Raw genomic sequence first — 26,324 nt, 5'->3', positions numbered from 1 at the left:
GAATATTCCTTGGAAGGACTGATGCTGAAGCTGAAATTCAAATACTTTGGCCATCTGATGCAAAGAACTGACTCATTGGAAAAGACTGATGCTGGGAAAGATCAAAGGCAGGAGGAAAAGGGGACGACAGAGGATGAGATGGTTGGCTGGCATCACCAACTCAATGGACATGAGTTTGAGCAAGCTCTGGGAGTTGGTGATGGACAGGGAAGCCTGGCATGCTGCAGTCGATGGGATTGCAAGGAGTCGGACACGACTGAGCAACTGAACTGAACTGAACCCCGTTTAATTATTTGTCTTGTTCATAGAGGCTTTGTGGGGCTAGAATGTGTTCTGTGCATTTCTGCATCCCCCACACCCTAATAAATATTCCTCGAACGAATTATATTTGTGTATATAGACCACACACGCACACTCTAATATTCCTCGAACTAATTATATTCAGGTATATAGACCACTCTCTCTCTCTCTCTCTCTCTCTCTCTCTCTCGACAAACGGGGCTTCCCAGGTGGCTCTAGTGATAAAGAACCTGCCTGCCAGTGCAGAAGACATAAGAGATGAGGGTTCAGTCTGTGGATTGGAAAGATCTGGAGGAGGGCATGGAAACCCACTCCAGTATTCTTGCCTAGAGAATCCCAAGGACAGAGGAACCTGGCAGGCTATAGTCCGTGGCGGTCACAAAGAGTAGGACACTGCGGAAGCTACTTAGCACCTGTGCGTAAAGACAAAAATCATTTCACCTTCAATATGTTGTTGTACTGGAGGTAGCACTGGGAGAAACGCCGACTCACTAAACATGATCTGAATCGTATACCTCTGATTCGCTAGACTGTGTTCTCCACGAGGAGAGGGGCCCGGAACCCAGCGACCACTGAACAGGTGCCCTAGAAAACCCGGATGTGCCCCCTCCCCAAGTGCGCGCCTTGCTCCAAGTGCTTCCCCGCCGCACGCGGGGCGGGGCCTGGACTACGCTTCCCGGCGCCCCTCGCGCGCCGGGGGCGGGGCGGGGCTGGGGCTGGGGGCGGGGCCGGCTTTACCGGGCGAGGCCTGGGAGGGCCGGGGGCGGGGCCGACTACAAAGCCCGGGGGCAGGCGCTGAAGCGCAGAGTCCCCGCAACGCCGGCAGGAGCGCGGCGCAGCGTAGCGCAGCGAGGCGAGGCGCGCACGGCGGCAGCGGCCCGCGCGTGGACGGGCCCGGCGGCTAGACCGGCGCCCCTGCTGCCCAGCTCGCCCCCCACCGCCCCCAATGAGCGCAGCCCCACGCGGCCCGGGTCCGTAGGCGGCGGGGCGCCCCCCATGCTGCTGCAGCCCGCGCCGTGCGCCCCGAGCGCGGGCTTCTCGCGGCTCCCGGCCTCCCCCGGCGCCATGCACGGCTCGCAGAAGGACACCACGTTCACCAAGATTTTCGTGGGCGGCCTGCCCTACCATACCACCGACGCCTCGCTCAGGAAGTACTTCGAGGGCTTCGGGGACATCGAGGAGGCCGTGGTCATCACCGACCGCCAGACGGGCAAGTCTCGCGGATACGGCTTCGTAAGTGGCCCCGCGGCCGGGCGCGCCCGCCCCGCACTTATCCGGTCGGGGCGCTGAGTCAAGCGGCGGGCGCACGCCAGCCCCGGGCGCCTCCCGCCGGCTCGGCACCTGCTGACCCTTCTCGGGCTGCAGCTAGTCCTGCCCCCGTCTCCCTGCCCCCACGCCACGCCGGCTTTAAAAGGGAGAGCCGCTCTGTTCAATTAGGACACTTCTAAGTTTGTGGAGAGGATTTGGGGACAGCCGGCTACTTTTCGGCACTTCCTGGAGCAACAAGCTAGCGAGGAACAGGGCTTCACCCTGGGGCACTTAGGAGCCTTTGAGCAACCCGTGTTTTATTTTCCAGCAACTCCCACAGACACTCCAAACAACCTAAGTCAGAGTCGGCCTGAAGACACTTCTCTTACTCTTTTTCTAACTGGGTTTCCCCAAACCCCTCCCCTGAGGAAATTGATGGTCCCCACAGGCCGGGTAGGCCAGGCCAAGACCCCTCCCTCCCTTCGGGTTTCGCTGTCGTCCCCGGGGATTGTTTTTGCTCTTCAAGGCCGCGTTTCTTAGCACTTGAACTCGGAGGGAGGAGCTGGGGTCCCGGGGCAGCTTTGGGGTGGGATGCCTAGGCTCGACAGGGGCTGGGTGGACGCCTTTGGTAGCGGGCACCTAGGGTCAGGGGAAGTGAATGCCCGGTGCCTGGGCTCTAGAGCCCATTCTCTGCTTCCCCCACCTTCCGGGGAAGCCCCTGATGCCTCTGTGCTCCTCCAGGTGACCATGGCCGACCGGGCAGCCGCTGAGAGGGCTTGCAAAGACCCTAACCCCAACATTGATGGTCGCAAGGCAAACGTGAACTTGGCCTATCTGGGTGCCAAGCCGCGCAGCCTCCAGACGGGTGAGAGTCCGTGCTTTCCTTCCCTGTGCTTCTGGTTGCTATATTCAGCCTCGGTATCTGTGGGGTGGAAGAGGCCCCCCCACCCCCCTGCCCTGCTCCAGGAGTGGCAGTCGGCTGTCATGTGCTCCAAGAGAGCCGTCACAGGGCAGTCATCCCCCAGCTCGGAAGTCGAACCCCTTCCTCTAGCCGCTTGTGCCGGTGGGACAGGGCGAGGAGAGCAGGTCACCCGCTTGTCAGCTGTCCTCACCGGAGGGAGGAAGTGGGTCCCAGAGCTGGAGGTTGGGAGGATGCAAGCCCAGCGGCTGCTGCTCCTCAGCTCCGTGGGCCCCCTTCGGCTGGGAGTTCTGGGGTTCAGGTGGAGGTGGCCAGGAGGGGAGAGGAAGCTGTTTACCCCTTTGGACTAAAGGTGGAGGGCTGTGGGGGTCTTCCCTGGGTGAGGCTGGGCCCCTCCCTAACTGGTCTCTTATTTTAGGCTTTGCCATCAGCGTGCAGCAGGTGCCCCCCACTTTGATCCAGCGGACTTACGGGTGAGTGGACGTGGCCGACTGGGGCCGGGGGGCGCACAGCCCATGGTGACTAGGCCAGGGGGCTGTGGGCTTCCTGGATCTCCCTGTGCAGGTGCCCCTTGGTCTGAGGGAGCCTCTCACCCCAGGACCGCCAACCCCCTGGCATTGGTGGCGCTGTCTGCAGCTCCCTTTCTCTGTCTGAGACCTGTCACTTGCTCCAATCTTTCAGAAGCGTGATCGTTTTGTGAGAGTGGGAGGGGTTCAGCTGGGAGAAGGGAGAGAAGGCAGATTGCGTTTCTCTGCCCCTGGCAAAGGCCACACTGAAGAGAGATGGGGAACATGCGCTCTGGAGCCTGTGGGCTTGAGTTCAGCTCTTGGCTTCCCCTTATTGGTTGTGTGCCTTGGTTTCCTTACCTGTAAAATGGGATAGTGATAGCACCTCTGAATTCTGTGGGTGGAGGCCGGGCAGGTAGGTGAGCATGCTGCAAGTGTTTGCCGACCAGGAACCGGGCCAGGCTCATTTGAGGGCTCCTCTCTGACCTGCTCCAGTGTCCAACAGATGGCGGCAGCAGGTCATTGCCAATCAGTCCGGTGTTTGTGAATCTGCAGCAGGTGAGCTGGGATCAGGGCCAGATGTCCCTGCCCGAGTAGGCTCAGCCTGTGGGCCTTTTGTCTAACGTGCTTTGGAGTAGCGTGTCCCACCCTCCTCCACCCGAAAAGGGCCTTCTTTTTTTTTTTTTTTAAAGCATCTAATAAGGCCTGGCAGCTGCTTGGGAAAGGACACAAACTTGAGATGCACAAAGGAGCCTGCCATACCGGCTGACTTCTGAGCCCCATGATTGATGTCGGCTCTGTGCCCTGGTGTGGGGAACGTGCTGATTACGATGGGGGGTTTGTGTTGGGGGGCCATTTATAGAACAGGCAGCCCCTTTTAGGATGGTAGAACTTCTTAAGCTTATCAGAGATCAGATTCCAGGGCCTGTGTTTTGTGTTGAAAGTTGCAAGTGTGTATGTGTGTATCTGCCCCAGAGACTTGATCTGATTGCTCACCTGGCTCACTGGGGTAGTGTGGACTAGGCTTTGGAGGAGGTTGGGAGCTGGGCTCGGGTGGACTGGGCAGGTTGGCCATGATTTGGGGCTCCTTGCCCTGACAGGCAGTCTCTGTTGCTGTCCAGTGCCTCCCCTCCTTGTGGGTCAGAGACTGTGTGTGAGCCCAGCGCGTTGTGTGTCCTCCTGGGAGGAAGCCTGGAGGGCAGCCGGGAGCAGGGGGCTCTGGTTTCCTTCCCACCCTGGGATCTGCTTCATCTGTGTCTGTAGGCGTCTTGGAAGGTGTTTGGGGACACCCCCATCTTCCTGCTGTCACCCAGGTTCTTCCTGTTTGGGTTCAGGCCACACGGGGAGGGCGTTCCTCACTTTCCACAGTTCTGGTTCTGTTCCCTGGGGCTAGCACTGAGATCCGAGTGTGAACCTTGAGCACACGCAGCTCTCCTCTGCTTAAAATGCCACCATGGCTTCCCTCTTGGGCCTGGGCTCTGTTCTGACCCATCACAGCTGCTTCTGGGACTGAGTCCCAGAGTCCTGATATTTGGGACTCTGGAGCCTGCGGGCCTGGGTTCAAATCTTGACTTTGTCACTTTACCAGTGGGGTCCTCCTTGATAAGAAGTGTCTTCTCTTCCTGAGCCTTCTGTTTCCTCATCTGGAAAATGGGAATAATAACCACACAAGGCAGTGCCGGCTCATGGGGCTAGGTGCTCCACACCCTCGTGGCACTTCTCTGAGGTTGGGATGGACATCATTCCTCCTTCATAGGTGGGGAAACTGGCAAAGAGAAGTTAAAAACAGTCAACGACGCATCCAGGCTAGCTGAACTGAGGGGACTTGAACCCTCACGAGCTGGCTCTGGACCTGCGCTCTCAGCCCCTGCTCTCTGGAGTGGGAGGTGGGAAGGGTGCCCAGACGGTTTCCCTCACGGTCCTCAGAGCGCCGCCCACGGGAGGGTGGTCAGGGGTCACTCAGATTTTACTGCCATGTGCTCCTGAGTGCCAGCGACAACATTTTGTAACTGAATCTGCTGGCCGGCCATTTAAGACCCATGATGATGCAGAGAGTCTATTTGTTGGTTGCCAGGGGGTGGAAGGACAGTCGACAAACAGGGACTAGGGGTCAGAGGGACGGTCCAGCTCTGCATTTTCCAGCGGCTGGTGGATGGTCACCTCCCACCAGGCCACGCTGAGACCCAGGGGCAGGAGGGGCCTCGGCCAGGCTTTCGGGGTCAGCTGTCTCCTCCCAGCGCCCGCCTGCCTGGCTGGAGACTTGGGCCGTCAGCGTCCCTTTTGTCTTTACAAACAATCAGGCCCAGGAGCCCGGCTGGGCCTGACTCAGCGGTCAGTTGTGTCAGCTCCAGGCTGGCAGGGAGGCCCAGGCAACCCAGGGTTTGCGAACCCGTTAACCCCTCTCCTGCCCGGCGGAACTTTCCCTAGGCTTTCCGGCCCCGCTCCTGTGCCCCGAGCAGCTCCAGAGACCCCAGACCTCCCACTCCCAGGCTCAGCCACTGCGGAATCCTTGCCTGGCTGGGTCATAAATGTCGGTGTGGGAAGATTTGCCAAAGGACTTTGACGTTCTGTTTTCTGCTTGGGTTCCTCCTCCCTGGTTTATCTTCTCTTCGAGAACAGGGTCTTTCCAGATCTACCTCGAGTGGGACATTTCCATCACATTCACTCTGTGGGGCTGAGGCTTGGGTCCGGAGAAGACTTCTTTGGGAGGTGGCAAGTGGCCGGTCTCAGAGGGAAACAACTACAGCCAGAAACCACCCAGCCGAGCAGCCCACCAGGTGGGACAGTCAGCAGCCTACAGGCGCGGGTCCAGGCAGAGTGTCGGGTCTGGCTCGGAAGGGGCTTCTTGGCTGGTATCAGGGCTGTCTGACAGCCAGCTGTCTGTCCAGGCTGGGCCTGAGGCCCATTGGAGCTGAGGTGTGTCCTGGGCCCGACTGCTCTGGGAGCCTCTCCTTGGGGTATTTTTGAAGGGTTACCTGCTTCTCTAGGCTCATCGCCCCCCACCCCAACTTCTTAAGGGGGCGTCACTGTGGGCTCCACACCTGTCTACCACTAGCCCCACTCAGTGCCAGGGGCAGGCCAAGCCCTCGGGCCCAGATGACAGGACAGGGTCCTGTGGCCGTTGGGTGTCAGGCAGGCTTCGTACCAGAGCGAGGCCCCGGGGGCCTGACCGGGCTCGGGGTCAGGCCAACCCCCTTCTCCCCATCTGCAGGGTGGGGACCGTGTCAGCGCCACCTTGCAGGGCTGAGTGGGGGTGGGCCCGCGCCTGTGTGTAGAGCCGCACAGTGAGGGCCTGGCCCACGGGAAGACGGGTGCACAGTGACTCATCTCCCAGCGGCTCGGCCACAGTCTGTTGCCCCCTCCACCTGTGCGGGTGCTGGGTGCGGGGAAACTTGCCAGAGCTGAACGTGCATGGCACAGGCACTGGAGCCTGAGTCGGGGGCTCCAACACCCTCCCTCCTTCCCTGAGGCTCCAGCCCCGGTGTCTGGCTAGCTCTTGGACAAGTCAGAGCCAGAACCCCCAGAACTCACCAGGGCCCAGGATCTCCCCCCTCGTCTTCTGCACACTCCATTTGGCTGAGCGTTTCTGGACCCCTGCTCCGTCTCTGTGATGGTCCCCAGTGCCTAGGTCGGGACCCGCTGCACTTGTCATCAGGTCGTGGGTATCTGCCCAGCCAGGGGGTCTGAGTGGAGTGCCTGGTTCCCCAGGGCGGGAGGGGGGCCACACGGTGACAGGAAGATGTCTGTTTCTCAAAAGCGTGGAGCACACAAGACTGGGCAGAAGGGAATGAGCTGTTCCCAGAATGCTGTTCCTCAAGTATTTATTGAACGCCTGCTGGATACTCTGAAAGACATGGTTGGTTCTCTGTCTTGCTTTCTGGCAGGGATGCCAGACCATTAGAAATCCATCTGCACATGTGATGGGTGCAGCTGGACAGAGCAGCTGGCTGGCCTGGGGCCTCGTGGGGGCAGGACACGCCTGTGTCATGATGTAAGGGTAGGGAGGGTGATCTGCGAGTATGACAGTCATAGACTTGCATCCTAGGACACCCCCAGATGGTGAAATCATAATAAGGCCTGGAACCAGCTAAGAGCAGCACGCGTGCTATGGACTGTTGGGCTTGGTGGCATGTTGTATTATGAGACGTCACCCCTGGGGACACTGCAAGGGGCCTCCTGTACTGTACCTGGAGAGCCTTGTTATCTCATGATATGACATAAATTAAGCCAGGGGTAGTTGCAGTGCCTAGAATAGAGGTCAGCACCTGGGCGGGGGCTGGGGGTGAGGGGCCAGCACCATGGAGGTGTGGCAGGAAGTGAGGTCAGAGTGGAGGCTTTGGGGGCAGGCAGAGAGGAAGCCGGTACCCTCCCCGTGTGGCATCACATGGCTTGTTTTTACTTTCAGGGTGTCTGGGGTGGTCCTGCCCCTCCCCACCCCGTGGCTTCCTGTTTGGCTCTCACTGGAGCGAGGCGTGGGCCGGCGCGTGGCCCTCCCCGCGGGCGCCCGTGCACACCTGTTGTTTGTCGCTGTCTGCTGTAACAGACACCGGCCTCCGGGTGGTTCTTGGGTTCTTGTCCAAGGGCGAGCTCCCAGCCAGCCATGCTGGCCCTGGCAGGAGGGACCCTGTGCTGAGGGCTGCATGGCCTCGGGCCAAGGGGAGAGGCCTGACCATGCTCAGGCTGACACGGGCATCCTGGCCCCATGGGTGGGGAGGAGTGTGGGAGGGGGGACTCCCAGGTGGGCCAGGCTCTTCACGCTGCAGCGGGAGGAGGCCGTGTGAGGAGCCTGGAAGCCCCATGACTTGCCTGGGAGACGCTTTGTTCTTGTGATGACCTTTCCTCTTCGAGTCTTCATTTCCCGACTGCTGCGTGGATGTGATAAGTGCTCTGCAGAGTGCTGTGGGGGGCACCTGGATCATTCTCCCAACCCCTCCCACCTTGGGTGTGAGGAGGAAGCCCTGCTCTCATTCATTCAGTTTGTTCAAAGGACATTTGCTGGTTTGTGGCAGGTTGGGATGAAGGGAGCCCTGGTCCTGCTTGTGATTACAGGACTTTCTTTGGCAGAGGTGGTGACAGGTGCTCCTGGGGGAAGGGAGCGGCTGACGGGAGGCTGGTATGACCGGTGAGAGGAAGTGGGAGGTTGAGGGGAGTCACGGACCCAGCAGGGTGGCCTCAGCTCACGTAGGGCCTTAGTGGTCCAGTGGGGGTGTTTGGATTTTACTCTGAGTCATGTGGGGCTACCGTGGGCCCTGAGCATGTGAGAGCCGAGTCACTTGCATCTTTAGAGCTTCTCTGGCTGCCCAGTGGGCCTGAACCACTGGGGGCATGGTGGCCGCCTGGACCAGCACAGGGGTGGTAGAGTTGTGGGATTCTGTGCACATTTAAAGAAGTACATTTAAAGAACATGCGAAAGAAGGGAGTCCAAGAGTATTCCAGAACATTGGGCCTGAGCTCACAGCAGTTCGATTGGCCTTGGCAGTGAGGGGAGGCTGCAGTCTGGGGGGAAGAGCCGGCGTTTGGGCTTGGACAGGTTCTGGTGGAGAGGCCAAGCCAGGGCCTGGCACTGCCCCACAGGAGACGCATCTCACCTGCTCTGATCCAGTGGCTCCAGAGAGCCTGGAGGCCCCCCTCTGGGAAGTCCTGGGGGGTCCCCTCCCCGGCCTGAGAATCCTGAGTTGTGCCCCAGCAGCTGCCGACTTGTCCAGCTTATCAGGCCAAACCTCCCGAGAACAGAAAAAGTGAAATGGGCTCATTTGCCTTTTTTATTTTTATTTTCGAGGGTGACCGTGCGTGCACAGAGTGAGTGCTTGGGACAGCAGCCCATCCCTTTGCACTAGGAGTTTCGCTCTGAGTGTGGGTGTGAGGCCGTCTGTCTCCTGGCGCCAGCTCCCTCAGCTGCCCCCCTCCAGCCCCTCCTGCCCAGGAGTCCCCAGACCCTGCGGATGAGACCCATAGACTTCTGCCTCCAGGGGTCCAGGGGAGGCTCTGTTGCGCTCTGTGTCACCCTCGGTTTATAGACAGGGAAACAGGCCAGAAAGGGCCGAGGGACTGGGGCAGCCATGGCCAAGATCCAGACTCAGGATTCTCAGTCCTACACCTCGGTCTCCATCAGTCCGAGACAGCTAGTCTCCATCGCTCCTGGCTGGGAGCTGCTCACCCTGGGCACGCAGGTCCAGGCAGAGATCTCTGCCATCGCCCTTTCAGCAGGGGCTGCTCAACCTGAGCATGTGCCCCTCCAGGATGGTCTGGCCTTTTGAACTTGGCTGGCTGTATCCCCCTCCACTTACACAGTCTGGGGTTTTGTGGGCTTGTTTGGACCAGGTCCTGGCCTAGGCGTTGGGTCACCTGATTTTTAGGATCTGACCCACTAACTGTCCTGCTTGCTGGTTTGCTTTTGCCTCCGGAACCCTGGTCTGCCCTCTATGGGGCTGGGCTGGGAGGGCCCTCTCTCCGTCCTGGCTGGGTGGGATGTTCTTGCCCTTCTTCTGGCTCGAGAAGGAGGGGTCATTGGTGCTGCTGAGGTCCCTGAGGGTACAGACAGAGGGCAGTCCCAGCCCCCAGGACAGTACTGAAGCTGACAGGTGCAGGGTCAGACTTGAACGGAGGCTGTGGTTCTTGCCTCCCCAGGGTTCATGGCTGTGAGATGCTGAGCAGAGATGTGCTGGCCCTAGTGGCCATTCCAGGTCAGGCTGCTTCCTCTGCCTTGCGAGGGCCAAGACTCTCGACACAGAAAGCAGTGGGGCCGCAGAGGAGGCCCCTTTTCCACCCAGTGCCAGCAAGGCCCTTGGCTCTCGGCTGGTGCTGGCTAGGTACTGGGGACTCAGCGGTCCAGGCCATGTCCCTGCCCTCGGGAAGACAGGTGGATGACAAAGTGGTTTGGGACTGTAGGAAGGAAGTACGGCCAGCGGTGGGCAGGAGGTGAGGGGGTGGTGGTTGGGGAAGGCCTCTGTGAAGGTGATTGAGCTGTGGGAAGGAGCCTGCCAGCAGCGGGAACAGCAGGTGTAAAGGCCCTGTGTACAGAGAAGCATGTCAAGTCTGGGGACAGAACGTGCCAAGCCTGTGCCTTTTTCAGAAGCCTGTAGATGGAGTACGTGGAGGCCGGCAGCACCTGACATTTCTGGGGAGTAGGTGGGGTGCCAAGGAACCCGCTGGGCACACACACCTTGTATCCTAGTGCCAGGTGTCCAAGACGCCCCCCTTTCGTGGTGTGTAGGCCTGGGGAGGGACACAGGGGGCTGTGCTCAGACGGGGCCAGCCGCTGGTTTGGCTGGGTTTTCCTTCTCACTGGAGAGTCTACTGGGTGCGTATATGTGTGTGTGTTTGTTCATTCCTGCGTGTTTGTGTTCATGTGCCAGCTCGGCTCCTTGGTTCCCACCTGGCCTCCTTCCCAGCCCCTCTGTGTGGGTGTCTGGTTGGGACAGTGGTAAGGCCTCCTTGTATCGGCCTTTTGCCTTGTAGTTTACAGCAGGTCTTGACCTCAGCATGATGCTGGAGGATTCTTTCTAGGGGGACCGTCCTGTGTGCTGTGGAATGTTAGCATCGTCCCCAGCCTCCCCCGCTGGCTGCCAGTGACACTCCCTACCCACCAGGTGACAACCAGGAATGTCACATTCATGCTGAGTGGCCCCTGGGGTGAAGTCATTGTGGCTGAGAAATGCTGGTCTGGTGGAGCGTCTCTGCTTTCAAGCCGGGAGGTCAGCTTCTGCCAGACCCGTTTTACAGATGGAAAAACTGAGGCTTGTGGAAGCTCTGTAAGTTGAATGCAGATCTGAGGGGCCCAGCCGCCTGTTGGCTGGGAGCTTCACAGCTTCCTCCCCCTTGACTCTGCAGGGCTTGCGTAGCGGCAGAGCCCTGCTCTTATCTCCTGGCTGTGTGACTGCCAGTCCCTTGGCCTCTTGGAGCCTAAGTTTTCCTGAGAAATGGGGCAACGTCAGCACCTATCTTCTGGCTATGAAACACTTCATATGTTATCTTTGGCTTTTCACAGAGTGGAGGGTGGGACAGGGTGCTTGAGGGACACAGATGAACAGATGCAGACTCACAATGTCCCCGCAGGCCAGGAAATGGGAACCCCCTTCCTCCCAACCTGAAGCTTACTCGTCCACCATGTCTGAGCATCCCCAGCAGGGCAGCTCTGTGGTCCCCACGACGCCAAGTGTCGGAAACCTGGTGAACATGATGGCATTCCTGGCCGGCACCCTTGTGGGAGGCATGGGCAGAATCCTGTCATTTCAGTGCCCTGGGTACATCTGCGCGGACAGCTTGTGCCTGGTCTGGGCGGTACTTCTGCAGTGCAGTGTGTACCTGCATCCCCGGGGGCCTGTCGGATGCAGGTTCCCAGACCCCATCAGACTTGGCTGTCCACTCTCTGAAGCAGGGGTGTCCCTGCCTGTGTTGGGAGAAGTTCTGGGCTCAGAACTTCCAGAGCCTCACCCTCAGGAATGTCCTGGAGTTTCCGGAGCACTGCACCGAGACCCGCTCCGTTGTGTCTCCACTGGCTTCTCTTTAGGGAGGGGTCTGGACAGCTGGGGCTTCTCTTTTTTTTTTTTTATAATTAGACTGAAAATAAAAGTGCTCCATGAAGGTGAAAAGAAAGTGTCTGTCACATAGTGGGTACCCAAGAAATAGATGCAGAATGTTGACCAGGTATTAGTTCCTGTCCTGCTTGGTTTTTTTTTTTTCTTCCTGTTTTTTTTAAATATATGATAGCTTTTAAAATTATCACAATCTTGTGAAATAGATGGCACTGTTTCCACTGTTACCAATTTATTAAATTATCAAATTGTTAAGTTATTAAACTGAGACCCAAAAGGCAACTCATATGCTTCATATCACATACCCTTTTAAATAAGGGATGTGTTTGCTCTGGATTCTCAAGTCCTCATTTACTTCTGTGTAAATATTTAGGTAATTTCCTGTAGGCAGACTAGATATCAAGAAATGGAACTGTTGGTGGAGCCCCTCTTCTGTCTTGGTGTCAGCACCGAATGTTTAGCCCTTTCCCCATCCAGGGGCCTGGGCAAGGTGCCGGGTGGAGCCTCCACCCACTCATATGAGGTCCAGTGCAGGAGATGGACCAGGAAGGAGCTCAGGCTCCGAGCAGCGCCCCCTCCTCCAAGAAGCCTCCCCTGACCACTCCTGACTCTGGTTCGCGGGTTGGCATATCTGTGTGTCTTTCCTCCTCCTAGATTCCGAGCTCTGAGAGGCCAGGGGCTATGTAGTCTTCTCGCTGCTGTGTCCTTGCCCAGAGCACACCCACAGACAGGAGAGAAGCCTGGGGAAGCAGAGGTGGAATTCGAACCCAGGCCCTACTCCATTCAGGGCTCTTGTTCCCACCAGAAGAGCAGGAGGGGGTGGACGGCAGAAACCCCTAATAAAGGGGAGAGAGCTTGGCCTGGGGTGAGTGTGCAGGTTCCTACGGGAAGCTGTCTGACTTCCTGACAAGCAGGAGTGGGTTGCCATGGAAACCATAGGGATGCTGCCACCTAGGAGGGCAACTAGCAGGGATGAGGGGACCCAGTGTGAGAACTTCCTGGCCGGGGGGCAGCTGGGGCTCCTCTGGGACTGGCCAGGTGTGCCCAGGCTCTTACCCCTAGGGAGGGGTTTGCTTCTGGGTCCACAGGGCCATGGTACCCATCCCCACCTCAGCTCTGCCCTCACTGGGTGGTTCACCCCTGGCTCAGGATTGCTTCTTACATGTGTGTGCTTTTATTGTGGTAAGGTGTGAGGGAGTGCTCAGTCACTCAATCCTGTCCAACTCTGCAATCCTGTAGACTGTAGCCCACCAGACTCCTCTGTCCGTGGGATTCTCCAGGCAAGAATACTGGAGTGGGTTGTCATACCCTCCTCAAGGGGAATCTTCTTGACCCAGGAATAGAACCCACATCTCCTGTCTCCTGCATTGGCAGACAGGTTCTTTACTGCTGAGTCACAAGGGAAGCCCTGTGGTAAAGTACACATAACCTAAAATCTGCTGTTTTAGGGCATTAAGCATTTTCACAAAGTTGTGTATTCATCACCACCATCTGATTCCGAACTTCTGCATCACTCAGGAGGAGACCCCATAGCACCCCCTCCCCTCTCCTGCTTCCTGAAGCCCCTGCACTATGACCACTTTCTCTCTGGACTCGCTTCTGTGAAGGTTTCCATGAGTGGAATTGTGCAGTCCGGAGCCTTTCACTTCTGGCTTCTTTCACCCAGCGTCGTGTCCTCAAGGTTCATCTGCACAGTGGTGGTATGTGTCAGCGTGTTACTCCTTTTTATGGCGGAATAACATTCCTTGGCATGCATACACCGCAGTCTGGAAACCCATTCATCCTTGGACGGGAGCTTGGGTTGCTTCTCCTTTGTGGCTGGTGCGAGTAGTGCTTCTTATCTCTTAACTGTGCCCGTGAGTCCGTTCGCCTCATAGAGATACTCAGACCCACATGCACCAACCGCCCGCCCCCTACCCCCTCCACAGCCCCCTTCCCAGCCTTTTGTTTGCATTCAAAACATCGGGCCACATAAAGTTGCTGTCAGTCAACTTCTTGGACCCGCAAAAATGGCAGTTTCATATGATTCCACCTCACCCATCCTTAGCACTGGTATAAAAACACATTTGATTTTTTTAGTGAACATTATCACCATTCGATATAAATATAACAGTTTTGCATAAACAGCACGTCTGTTCTGTGACCTGGTTTTCTCTCCTGGCAGCGTGGAGAGGGAGTGGCTTGAGGTTGAGCTTGGACTTTGTCCCACTGCCCCCTGGGTTGGTCTGGGGGACCCTGGGCGCTGCTTTGTCCTGATGGATGACACTGGGTTTTCTCTGCTTTTTCTGTGTTCCCAAGGGGGTGGCCAGGACCCACTGAGCCCCACCTTTGTTCAGGAGCTAGGGCTCCCGGATGCTGAGGGGCCCAGCAGGGGAGGGAACCTGGCTTCCAGGGCCCCGCTTGCGGTCCCCCAGCTGCCCCAGTTTCTGGCCCTGCCACACTTGCAGGATTCCCAGGAGGGAACGTTTTCCCTTTTGCTTTCCAAGCAGCTTTTCTTCGAAATGGAAGGGCGGCAGGACAGGGTTCCTGGGCCTGTCTTAGGTGTAGAGGCCCTGTCCTGTGTACCTCAAGCAGATCTGAGAGGAGGACAGGAGCTGATGCCCCGCTCCGGAGGCTGCGTGCCCACCCCTGCCGTGGGTGCTGCTGCAGACTGGCCGTGGGGCTCGGCGCTGGCTGGCAGAGCAGGCACCTGCCGATACCGCCTTCCTGAGCCTCACTTTCCCCTTTAGTGATGTGCAGAATCACCCCTGTGGTGGAGGGCTGGGTGTGCGGCACACACAGCACCCACAGTGGGCAGCCTGCTGGGTGTGATGAGTGCCAGGTGCAGGTCACAGCTCTCAGACTGACGCCCAGGCGCCGCATTCCGTTCCCTCCACTCTGGTACTATGGGCAAGGTGCCTCTGGGCCCAGTGTTTCTGTTGTAAACTGAGATAATTATGAGAGCCACGCTAGGGGAAGGTTCCCCAGTTAGTCTTATGTGAGACGTGGCCACCGGGCTGCTGAGCCCTGTCCCTAAGGCTTGGCCGTCATCTTTGCTCTTAGTACCACCGTCTGGTTATACTTCTGTTCATCGTTGTCTTCATTCACTTAGCAAGTGAGCCTGTGCTGGGGGCCAAGGTCTGTGTTGTCAGTTCATAGGTGGCCGACGTTTTAGTGAGGGGAGACAGATGTGGGAAGTAAGTAAGTCGTGTAGGTGTCACTTGGGGGCGTGGCAAGAAGCTGGAAGATGAATAGGGAAGTGGGGGTGGGGACAGGGCTGGCTTCATGGACCTGGGCCCTGGTGATCACACGGGCACTTGTGCTCAGAAGGGCCTGTGCTGGGTTCGATGCTCTGGTGCTGAAATTGCTAATCATTTTTAAACTCCCCCTGGCCCCCAGGTCATGTTGTTGCTCCTGTCAGGAAGGGATGGTGTTAGGGTGGTTTGAGAGGAGGTTCCTGGAGGGGTTCACTGAGGAGATATTTTGAGCGCAGACTTGAAGAGGGGAGGTGTGAGCCCTGTGGGTTGCTGGGGAGAGTGCTCTCTGCAGGTTGTGGGCATGGCCAGTGCCACAGCCCTATGGTGGGAGCAGCCTTATTGCTCAGACTGCACCCATTTTACAGATGAGGAAGTGGAGACACAGGAGGGTGACACAGCATCACCCAGCAGTCCCAGCTCCTCCACTCCACCCTGGAGCCAGCTGTGTTTCCCCCGCTCTGTCACCTGACAGTGACCCTCTCTGCTTGGCCCCGCAGGCTGACCCCCCACTACATCTACCCACAAGCCATCGTCCAGCCCAGTGTGGTGATCCCGGCTGCCCCGGTCCCACCTCTGTCCTCGCCTTACATCGAGTACGCGCCGGCCAGCCCGGCCTACGCCCAGTACCCGCCAGCCACCTATGACCAGTACCCATATGCTGCCTCACCCGCCACAGCCGCCAGCTTCGTGGGCTACAGCTACCCGGCCGCCGTGCCCCAGGCCCTCTCGGCCGCGGCCCCTGCGGGCACCACCTTCCTGCAATACCAGCCTCCGCAGCTGCAGCCTGACCGGATGCAGTGAGGCTGCCCCCGCCTGTGACCGCGGCCCCGTCACTGCAGGCTGGGCGGGCGCTGGGCCGAGTCCAGGGGCGCACACCCACCCCTGGGCCTCTGGGGGCCCTGCGGGACCCCGCTGGCACCCTGGATAGCCCAGAGACCACTGCTCTTTACACCTGGGACGTCATGTCTTGAGGGAGGACTTGAATGACCGAAAGCTAATCGAAGATCAGCCTGAATGTCGCACACGCACCGTCCCCACCCTCCCACACCCTAGGAGCCCGCAGGCGGTCCCCCCAGCACCCGGCAGGGTCTTCTGGCCCCTCCATAAACCCCGACTGCTCTCTGGGTCCTGTTCAGAGAGGCCTTATTACTCCAGGGAAGCCCAGGATCGTGAAGTGCATTGACTTGTCACTCCATCCGCATGACTGTGAACCGCAGGTAGGGTGCTCTCCCACCCCCAGAATTGCCATTATCTAAATGCTGGCCCGGGGGCAACCCCCCCCCCCAGGCTCCCAGGTGCGGCAGGGCCCCCGGTGACTGGCGACTGGGGCAGCCAGCCATGGTCTGTTCCATGGAAGCACTGCGGCTCTTTTTCTTATTGTTGTTTTGCTACTAAGATGATTTCAGAGTTTCAGTCTATTTTTTCAATGGAGACTCCCATCGCCAAGAATCTGAAACCTGTTTTTTTGACTTTGAGACTCGCATTGGTCGATGGCTTGTCCGCCTGAAGAGATGGTGGTGGTGTTCTTCTGATAAGTGTCTGCCAGCCCGAGCTCCTCGGAGGGTGGGCATCTTGACAGTGAGTTGTCTTAAGCTTGGCCTGCTCCCCGAGGCCGTGAAGGGGGTGCTGGCTGAGGGGCTGGACCACTGCATCCCGGCTGGCTGGCAGGATGGAGGCTCAGAGCACAGGGTGGTCCCCACCCCACCCCCCACCCCCACCCCCATAGTGTCGCCTGCTGTATACGACCTGCGGGTTTGAGCTGAGACACGTCTGCCTGCCTTGGGAGCTCAGGGAGAGGAGGTGGCGGTTCACACACACCACGATGGGGCCCTGCCCTGGAGATGGAGAGAGATGAGGGGCGGGCGGGCCGGAAGGTTGGGGGCGCTGGGGTGCTCCTTCAGACCTACCTCAGGGACGCGGGAGGCCTCGGGGCTGACATACGTGGGCTTCGCTGCACGCCTGGTGCAGAGTCAAAGCCCAGAAAGTAAAGGTAGCTAATATTATAATAATATTTTTATTAGAATGTTCTGATTATAAAAAATAAAACTTGTTTTCTTTAAAGAAAAAGTGGGTCTGTGGTTTTTTTCCCCTCAAAGGGGGCGCCTCCGACCCGCACAGCGACCAGGCTCAGCATTGCTGATGTGCTGGGGGCAGGGCCCTGGGGGCAAGGCCAGGTGGTTGGGGAGGGTGTTGTCATTGATGGCACCTCCGGAGCCCTGTGGAAGAGAGAGCTGGGCACTGCTGGCGGAACCTGGGCGGCACCTACTAAGCTGAGGAGCAGGTATCCAGGCCACCCACCCTTGGGGAACTGGCAGCCAGACACAAGTCAGGGTGGAGAAGAGACGTCTAGGGTGTGTGAGTAAGGGGTCCCATCTCGGGAGAGTCCCAGCCTCTTCCACCACCCACCTGGAGCCCCATCAGCAGTGGGAGATCCTGGAGGCCTTCTGGAAGGAGTGTGAAGGCTGTAGAGGGAGGTTCATTTGCTCATTCCCTCAATTGCTCCCTCATTCATTCATTCCAAGAAATTGTTCTATGCCAGGTCACATGCAAAGCACTGGCGGTAGTCATAAACAAAGCACACAGTCCTGCCCGGTGGCGGGCGTGGGGGGGTGTTATAATCTAGTAGGGACACACAGCAAGCATGCAAAGCAGTGAGGGAGACACAGGAAACATGCAAATGCAGTGATTTCACATACTGTTCAGGATGTATTACCCGGTGATGAAGGAGGAGGCCTGGGTTCTAGGCAGAGGAACAGCAGGTGCTGAGGCTTGGGACAAAGAGGCCCACGTGGCTGGAGAGGCTCGTGAAGGGAGACAGGGTAGCAGGTGAACGTAGGAGGTGGCGGGGCTGAGGGGGCAGCAGAGACCGGTGGGCATGCTGTGAGCACAGTCTGGGTTGGGGGGGTACAGTGCAGAGACACCCGCTGCCTGGCGAGCTCAGCACAGCGTGGTCGATGCCCTGGGGGACCAGAGGGGAGGACTGCACGGGTAGGAGGAGGCACCGAGGGCAGCTGGATGGAGGGGTTCCTTCTGGTGATCTGGGGAAATGAGGTGGGTGCTCCTGGTGGGGAGGCCAGTCTGAGCAGAGCTCAGAAGTCGAGGGTTGGCCTACTTTGGGAGGACCGCTCTCCAGGCACCAGGCTGCTTGTCCTCCCAGACCTTGCAGAGCATGTACGTCTGTGCCGTCTCCCCCATTCACCTCCCACACAGTAGGCAAGCCAGGCTCCCTTTGGTCACTCAAAACTCCTCCCTCTCCCTCGCTTGCGACTCCTGCTAAGCCTGTCTCTTGTCTGCCCACTCCTTGCCCCCTCTTCTGCTTCCAGCCCTGGTCCAGCATCGCCTTCCTCTCTCCTGGACCCTTGCAGTGGCCCCTTCGCTGCTTCTGCCCCCATCCTCTGGCGGTCCATGGTCTGCATCTTGCAGTCAGAGGGCCCTGTTTGACATCAGTGGGGCTCCCCGCACCCCTAGCTCAGAGCCCTCTGTGCCTCCCCATCATCCTCAAGGAAAAAGCCAAAGCTGTCACTGTGGTCTGGGAGGCCCCCCCACATCAGAGCCCGCCACAGGACCTTTGCACTTGCTGTCGAATCCTCCAGCTTTTACCTGCTGAACTCCTCCAGCTCTCAGCGCATCTTTGTCCCAGCAGCCTCCTCTGGTCCCAGTCTCAGGCCAGACAGCTGAAATGTGTCCCCTGTCAGGTGCAACCTCACCTGTCCCTGTCCCACCCCCATTGGAACACTGACACCAGAGGGACATCTGCTTTGTGTCCTGTATGTCCCCCACATGTAGTGTTGTGCCAGGCACAACAGGGAAACTGAGACCTGCCAGCATTTGGAACTTGATTCTGGTGGAGGACACCAGCGGGAGTTTTGGAACCATCCATCCAGGCTGGAGTGTGCTGGGCAGATCTGAGACGAGAGGAGCTGGGGCCAGGGGAAGGGTGGAGTGGACAGAGGCCAGAGCTGCCACAGTGTCCGCAGGGAACAGGACAGATGATCCATGGGGAGTGTAGCGCCTGCACAGAGCTGGGTGGCTGGGTCTGACCCCAGGTCCACCAACGACTCCACATGGTCAGCCCTTGGCTTTGAAGTGAGATGACTCACCCTGATTCAGGGAGGTGGCTTGAGGCAGACTGGGAGCCACCTTCCCTGTGCTGTCCTGGGGTCCCCGTGGGATCGCCTTGGGTCTGTTTCAGTCCCTTTGATTCTGAGATTTATGAATTCCTCCTTTCTGTGGTCCAGGTCCCCAGCCTCTGCCCAGGGAATGGTCAGGGTTACCGGGCTCAAGTCGGGTGAGATCCTGCCAGGCAGGGTTTCCTTGTTTCACCAGGGACCCCTGATGCCCCTTCACACCTGCCCCTGCCCCCTGCCCCTCTCCCTCCAGCTGGGTCTTAGTTTGCAAACACTGGCAAGGGGTCATGAAGGTCACCATGGGGCTCCCAGCTCCGAGAAGACATTTGCTGCTGTTGATAAGGGCTGGGGGGGCCGGGAGCGGGTGGCGGGTGCTGCCAGGGTTATCTGGAGGGCCACTTGTGGCCAGCCCATTTCCTGTCGCTATCAGCCGGTGGCAGCCTCTGGGACCGGCCTCGAGGCCTCATACACATCCTTCTGGGGGCCAGGACTGAGGGCTCTGGACGGTGGTAAACCCCAGAGAGCGAGCTTCCAGAGTCAGGGCACTTAGTGCAGGGCAGGAGCAAGCTGAGGACGGCAGGCGGTGGTCTGTGCACACGGGATGCCCCGACGATGATTATAAATGAGGATAGTGAATACGGCTGCCGATGGTGCTGACCTGGCTCAGGCGCTGCGTGCAAGCGCTTTTCCTGGATGGTCAGTTACCCATGAGGGGACACTCAGATGGCCCCTTTGCACAGATGGGGAAACTGAGACACAGAAGTGGAGTCATCACTGCCTGGGCCCCCGAGGAGTGGCGGTGGGAGGTACTCTGCCATGGAGGTGAAGGCCCTGGGTCTGATCCGGGGCCCTGGTACCCTACAAGGCTGGCAGGGTGAGCTTAGCCAGGTCTCTGCCTCCCTGAGCCTCGCTGAGAAAGGGGCCACGACAGTCCGTCTGAGACCAGGGCTCTGTCCCTTCTCTGCTGCATCCCCAGCAGGCAGTGTAGTGAGAGGGGCCTCGATGATTGGTTCAGGGTTAGGCATATGACCCAGTCTGGGTCAATGGGAGCCAGTTCTGGATTCCTACTGGTCCTCTTAGGGGAAGTAAGCTGTCTGTCTGCTGGGGAGCCAATCTGGGAGCAGATAACCCTGGAGCTGCTGGGGTGGGGGTGGGGCGAGGGCATGGAGTGGAGAGGCAGGACTATGTGTGCCTATGAAGAGACCGCACTAAGGAAAGTATAGCTGAGGAGTCAAAACAAGGTCTTAGTGACATCTATGGGGCCCCTTGATCCAGCTGTGCCTGAATTAGGCCCTGGACTTCCCCATTATAAGGGCTAATAAATTTCCTTTTTCACTTACCCCAATTTAATTTCATTTTTTTCTATCCTTTGCAATCAAGACTCTGGATATATACAATCTCAAAGGGTCTGCATTACTTAAAATTAGGCTGAGTGATATACAATAATAAAAAAAAATAGTAACAGTGGTTCTTAGCAAGTTACAAGTTCATTTTTTTGTTTTTCTCATGGAAAAGAAACCTGAAGCAGAAGGTCTAGTGTTTAAATGAGAGCTCCAGTCGTCGGAATCAGGCTCCTTCTAATTTCCAATGGCATGTTGTTTTAGTGCATGGTTTACTTTCTCAAGACATCACATGAAACAAGGTGGCTGCCAGAAATCCAGCCATCACGTCAGATTTCTAGACAGAAGAAAGAAGGAGGAAAGTGAAAGGAATATCTCAAGCTGGGAGTTCCCAAGGAGGTTTCACAGAAATTGCACATTTCTCTTCCATCTCACTGACCAGAACTTAGTCATATGGCCACATTCAACCATGAGGGGCAGGTGGGTAATGCAGATGTTTAGCTGGATTTTTACCTAGAATACAGAAAGCCTTTTGTTACTAAGGAAGAAGATGGGACTGTCCATCATGCAGTTTCTGTCTCAGACTCTCCCGGCAGTTAGCTGTGAGTCCAGGATACCAACGTCCCATTCACAGGGGCTTTGTGGACACTGTTACTAACTCAGTCCCTCTCTCGACCTTCACACCAGCCGGGTGAGCTGGGTCTGTCATCGTCATGTCCACTTCTCACGTGGAGAAATTGGGGCTCAAAGTGTGCACAGAACTTGCCCAGGGTCACCCAGCTCCTCAGGGGCAGTTCTGAGATGGCAGCTGAAGTTTCTGCCTCGTCGTGTTGCTCAGATTTGGTGAACAGTCATCACGGGGCATCTGACCCTCGTGTGGGACTTGCAGCCCAAGGTGCTTTCACATTTGGGGTCCTTGAGTGGGGTGCTGCCCGAGGTGGACCGTTTCATGTTCTCCCATGTGCTGGCTCTATTCCTCCTGGTCAGAATCCTCCCACAAGGTATGGGTTAATAGTCCCATTTTACAGAGGGGATGACTGAGACTCAGAGGGGCTACGTGGTTGGTCCAGGCTTGGGTTTGTCCGTAATGTTGGCCTCTGGCTCTGTTACCCCCAGGAGCTCGAGGTGGAATGTCTTGGCCAGGGCTCCCCCACCACCCTGCCCACAAGCCTCCTCCAGGCAGGCAGACCCCACTAGGCCAACATGTTACAGTACAAAGGACTAGATACGTGGGTACCTCTGGCTCTGTCTCTCCTCGTCACCTCCTGTCCCTCGGCAGTAACTGGGTCCTAATCACCTGCACACAGCATGATCATCATGGTCTTCTCCCCAGACCACCACTAGGATGAAAGAGGGTGACTTAGGTAAAGTGCTCAGTGCTGTGGGGCAGGCACCCGGCTCCTGGAGCCTCAGCTCCGTGCCCGTGGGAAAGCTGAGCAAGCAGTGGAGGGTGGAGGTGAGAAAACCACCCTAATTCCTGTGAAAGCCGCCCGCTGCCTCTAGGGGTCCTGCCTGTGGATGAAGGACCCCATGTTTCCATCAAATGAGGCACACCCTCCCCCGCATCACCCTCAGCTCTGGAACTTAAGTTCCAGACATGAGTTCATGACAACCGACTGTCACTGAACACTTCTGATGGCTTCCCATAGTCTATACCTATTCTTGCCCTGAATGCTTCTGGCAACCCACAGGCGGTTGACTGTGCCCAGCTCACAGGCAGGAAAACCAAGGCTGGGAGAGTCAGCTGCCTGGCCGTGGCTAGAGAGCTGGTGTGGCCGCCAGGATTTGGACATGAGAATCCTGAATCTGGAGGGCACACGCCACCCTGCCCCAAGGGCTGGGCTCTGGCCTCCCCCACCCCTGTCTCATTCTCTCCTTCCTCACCTTCCACCCCCGCTTGTCCCTGCCTAGAGAGCTGAGTCACACTTGTGCTTGTCCCCAAGACGTAAACACCGAACCGGGAGCCCCCTGGGATTGAGGGCTATCCAGATACAGGGCAGCTGCCCAGCGTGCCCTGGGGCTGGGTGTCTGCACAGAGCATGGGCCACGGTGTGGGGTGGGCACCTGGCCCTCCAGATACCACCTGGGCCTCCTGCTGGGGCCGATAAGTGCCCCCGCTGTGCTTATCAGCCCTGCTCCACTGTCTGCTCACCTCAAGCCTCGTGTACACAGCAGCCTGGAGATCAAGATGGGGCAACTCCACCCCCTGCCCCAAGCCTCAAACACCAGCCAACTAAGCTGGCTACATTGGAGACAGCTGGAGAGTTCAAGGTGCCTCCTGCTGGCTTCCGTGGGCCCCATGCTGGAGACACTTGTAGATAAATTAAAAATGAAGGTCTTTTATTTCTAAATTATAACATTAGCAAGGTTGGGGGAAAATTCCAAAATAAAGAGAATTTCTTCAAATAATCTACATATGTGTATAATAAACGAGAGGAAGGAACTAGTGTGGAAGTGTTATAGTCGCTCAGTCATGTCCGACTGTTTGCGACCCCATGGACTGTAGCCTGCCAGGCTCCTCTGTCCATGGAATTCTCCAGGCAAAAATACCTGAGTGGGTAGCCATTCCTTTCTCCAGGGGATCTTCCCAACCCAGGGATTGTACCTGGGTCTCTTGAATTGCAGGCAGATTCTTCACCATCTGAGCCACCAGGGATGTTAATAACACCAGGACTACAGGGAAGTTTTACATTTTTCTTAACATAATTCTATACGATTTGCAACTGAGCAGGCAAAATTGGAGACCAAAGTTTGGCGTCTGGTTGATGTTACATTTGTGTGCACATACTCCAAATACTACCAGGGTGGGGTCATTTCAGTGCCCGTTGGCTTGCTTATATTGGTCTTCTGGGTGTCTCTGATGAGCCAGAGCTGGGTGGGGTCCCAGCTGTCCTTGCCTCCTCCCACCTCTTATCTAGGGTGACCCACTCAATCTTCTAAAAAGGTAACACAGAACATGTTGTTCCCTGGCATAGAAGCCTCTGTGGCTCCCCATTGCCCTGGAATAAAATCTCAGTTCTGTGCCGTGGCTGAACTGGCCCTGCCACCTCACAGATGCCTTTCTCACAAGCCACTCCCCCCAGGTGTTCTGTCCCTCAGCCTTAGTTCAAAAGTCAGCAGTGTCAGCTTAGATGTCACCCCTGCTCCCCACTCGCAAGATGCCTTCCTAGACTTCCTGGTTGAAGCTGCTTCCCCACCCTACCCCCATCTTTGTTCTCTCTGACTTTTCTTTCCTTTCGGGGCAGCTATCTCTCCTTGTGTTGCCATCACCCAGAACAAGAGCCTGGGTGTGGCCTCAGAGCATCTTAGGTCGGAACAGGTCCAGGCTGCCTCTTGCATCCTTCTTCTTCCTCCTTGGTGCTGACTGGGTCCTTTGGGCTGTGTTCTCCTGGCATCCTGCTCCTGCCTGACCCAAGGCCTCCCACCATCCCACCATCCCAGCTCACCAGCCTTCAGCACATCCAGGACGCGTGCCCCTGTTTGCTGCGGATCCGGCCTCTGCCTGGTTGGTCTGCATGAGCTCACCTGGCCCAGGTGAAGAGTCTGCTTGGCTCCCGTGGGTGGAGGATGAAGGAGGGACTTGCAAAAAAGGCCACAATCCTGAGCCTGGAGCTGAGGTTTAAATAGGAGCCTCCAAGGTCACAGGGGATGGGGGGCAGGGGCGAGTGAGGCTGCCATGTTCCTCCTTGTGGGGCAGGCCGGACAGAGAATCCTGTACTTAATGAGCACCTAGCTTCTTCTGCCCGGAGAAGGCAATGGCACCCCACTCCAGTACTCTTGCCTGGAAAATCCCATGGATGGAGGAGCCTGGTAGGCTACAGTCCATGGGGTCGCTAAGAGTCGGACACAACTGAGCGACTTCACTTTCACTTTTCCCTTTCATGCACCGGAGAAGGAAATGGCAACCACTCCAGTATTCTTGCCTGGAGAATCCCAGGGACGGGGGAGCCTGGTGGGCTGCTGTCTATGGGGTCGCACAGAGTCGGACACGACTGAAGTGACTTAGCAGCAGCAGCAGCAGCAGCTTCTTCTGCCAGGCGCTGTGCTCACTGCTTGGCTATGTCAGCTCACAAACCCCATGCAGCATGCATGTACATTGTCCCCATTTTATAGATGCAGAAACTGAGGTTCAAAATAGTTCGGAAGCTGGCAGAGCTGGGGTCCAAACCTCAGCGGCTCTGATGCCAAAGCCACCCCCTCAACCTGCTGCTGGCTTCTCCACTGGAAGGAATGGCGATGTGAAATTCGGTGCAGCCATGAAGAACCATGAGGTAGAGGTAGCTTTGTGACTTGGAGAGATGTTCATGGAGCACTGTGGGAAGGAGAGCACCCACAGGCAGAAGCTTCTCTGGCCTACAGTCCTACAGAGCAACGATAGAACACTCGCTCCTCCCCTTCGCCACAGTCCCCACCAGTCCTGATTGTGCTTCTCACCAAGCTCTGGTGGGAGTTTTAGTTTGCCAGCTAGGAGCCATGGGAGGGAGTCAGTGGGGGAGAAAGGCAGGGGCCACATCAGATACACGTCCATTTTATCCACATCAGTGTCTAAGTTGAGGACGTTCATGCAGTTAAGGCTTGATGGATGGATGGAGAGAGGGAGGGATGAATGAATGGAAGAAAAGTATGGACAGAGAGAGAGGGAAGGGAGGACTGGTGGATGGAGGGATGCCGGAACGATGAATGGTAGGTTAGATAGACCGCCAGCCCCCATCCCCACTCCAGTGAAGTCAGTGCAAGGGTCCAGTGCAAGGAATTAGACAGACTTGAGTCTGAATTTGAGTTTCTTTCCTTACAAGCTGTGTGACCTTGGGTGAGTCACTCACCCTCTCTGATCCTCAGTTTCCTCATCCGTGCCTCCTGGGATAACTGTGGAAAAAGCAGTGAGGGCCAGGTTTGAGGGAGGAGCTTGAGGAGTGCCAGCCCTTTAGTACAGTCAATGGCGTTGTCCTTGGTCCAAGGAAAACAGGTCAGTCCCTGGGGAAACTCAGCATTTTCTCCCCTTCCATTCTGAGGATCTCAGGATTTTGCTGGACCACTGCCAATACTGATAGCACCCCTTGCTCTCTGGCTTTAACCAGACAGATATAACCCCCCAAAGGCACAAACAGTCTGCAGGGAACAGGTTCCTGGTGGTACCCACAGAACCTGGCTCCAGGGAACTTCCCCAAACCACACTGCATGGGCCCCACCGGGGCCAGCTGAAGCTTAGTCGCTGGGAGAAGGGTCTGGGCATGGGTATTATTTAAAGAGCATCACGATGATTTTAAAGTGAAGCTTGGCCTAAGAGCCACTATGTTTAGTTCTATTTAATGTTTTGTATGTTTCCACCTGTCCATTTTTCCTGTTTATCCTCTCTCATTTCTTCAGAGGTCCAAAAAGACTCTGTTCTCTGTAGTTGGAGAAAGAATTCAAATTTGTTTCCTTTTTAGGGTTTTGATGGTTCAGTTTAAAAAACATTTTTTTGTGAATCCCCTTGGAGTATAGCTGGTGAGAGCAGGGGAGCCCCCCATCCACTTCCTTTATGTGGCTCTGAGACCCTCTGTGAATATAGCGTGGGTTTTTATTACAATTTAGACTGGTTTAAAAGAATAACACTAGATGCAATCAAAGCAAAAAAAGTGAGATGCCACTTCACAGCCGCTATGGTGGCTGGAAGGAAAGGTCAGGCAAGAACCCGTGCTGGTGGGGTGGGAGGAAATGAAACTCTGTGGGCTTCTCTTACGGCTCAGCTGGCAAAGAATCTGCCTGTAACGCAGGCAGACCTGGGTTCGATCCCTGGGTTGGGAAGAGCCCCTGGAGAAGGGAACGGCTACCCACTCCAGTATTTTTGGTCTGGAGAATTCCATGCACTGTATGGTGCATGGGGTCGCAAAGAGTCAGACACGACTGAGGGACTTTCACTTTCACTTTCACCCTGCTGGCGGGAATATGAACGGAAGATTGTCCAGCAGTTTTCAAATGATTAAATGTAGAGTTACCATGGGGCTTTCCAGGTGGCTCAGTGGTAAAGACCCTGCCTGCTAAGCGGGAGACATGGGTTCGATCCCTGGGTCAGGAAGATCCCCTGGAGAAGGAAATGGCAACCCACTCCAGTATTCTTGCCTGGGAAACTGG

The 26,324-nt window shown here is 56.9% G+C and overlaps 1 protein-coding gene across 5 annotated transcripts in view; it reads left to right on the top strand.

Moving 5' to 3' along the window:
• Nucleotides 1-1,050: 1,050 nt before the first annotated feature.
• The window catches only part of RBM38 (RNA binding motif protein 38), a 124,326-nt gene continuing 99,052 nt past the window's right edge, over nt 1,051-26,324 (top strand). For 3 of the 5 annotated variants that reach the window (XR_014073756.1, XM_081559333.1, XM_081559332.1), the window contains exons 1-3: nt 1,051-1,533; nt 2,290-2,413; nt 2,886-2,940. Coding sequence is in view for 4 of the 5 variants with exons in the window: in XM_081559333.1 (XP_081415459.1) it covers nt 1,297-1,533; nt 2,290-2,413; nt 2,886-2,940 (416 nt within the window). In the remaining variant the exon portion in view is untranslated. Of the gene's footprint in view, nt 1,534-2,289; nt 2,414-2,885; nt 2,941-3,103; nt 3,168-15,240; nt 16,811-26,324 lie in introns of those variants that run through there. The other 2 variants (XM_081559331.1, XM_081559334.1) reach the window with 2 other exon arrangements.

Source organism: Giraffa tippelskirchi, chromosome 13, assembly GCF_054371585.1.
Source record: "Giraffa tippelskirchi isolate mGirTip1 chromosome 13, T2T-mGirTip1v1.2.pri, whole genome shotgun sequence".
Classification (NCBI taxonomy): Eukaryota; Metazoa; Chordata; class Mammalia; order Artiodactyla; family Giraffidae; genus Giraffa; species Giraffa tippelskirchi.
This window is presented reverse-complemented; position numbering and strand designations above follow the sequence as displayed.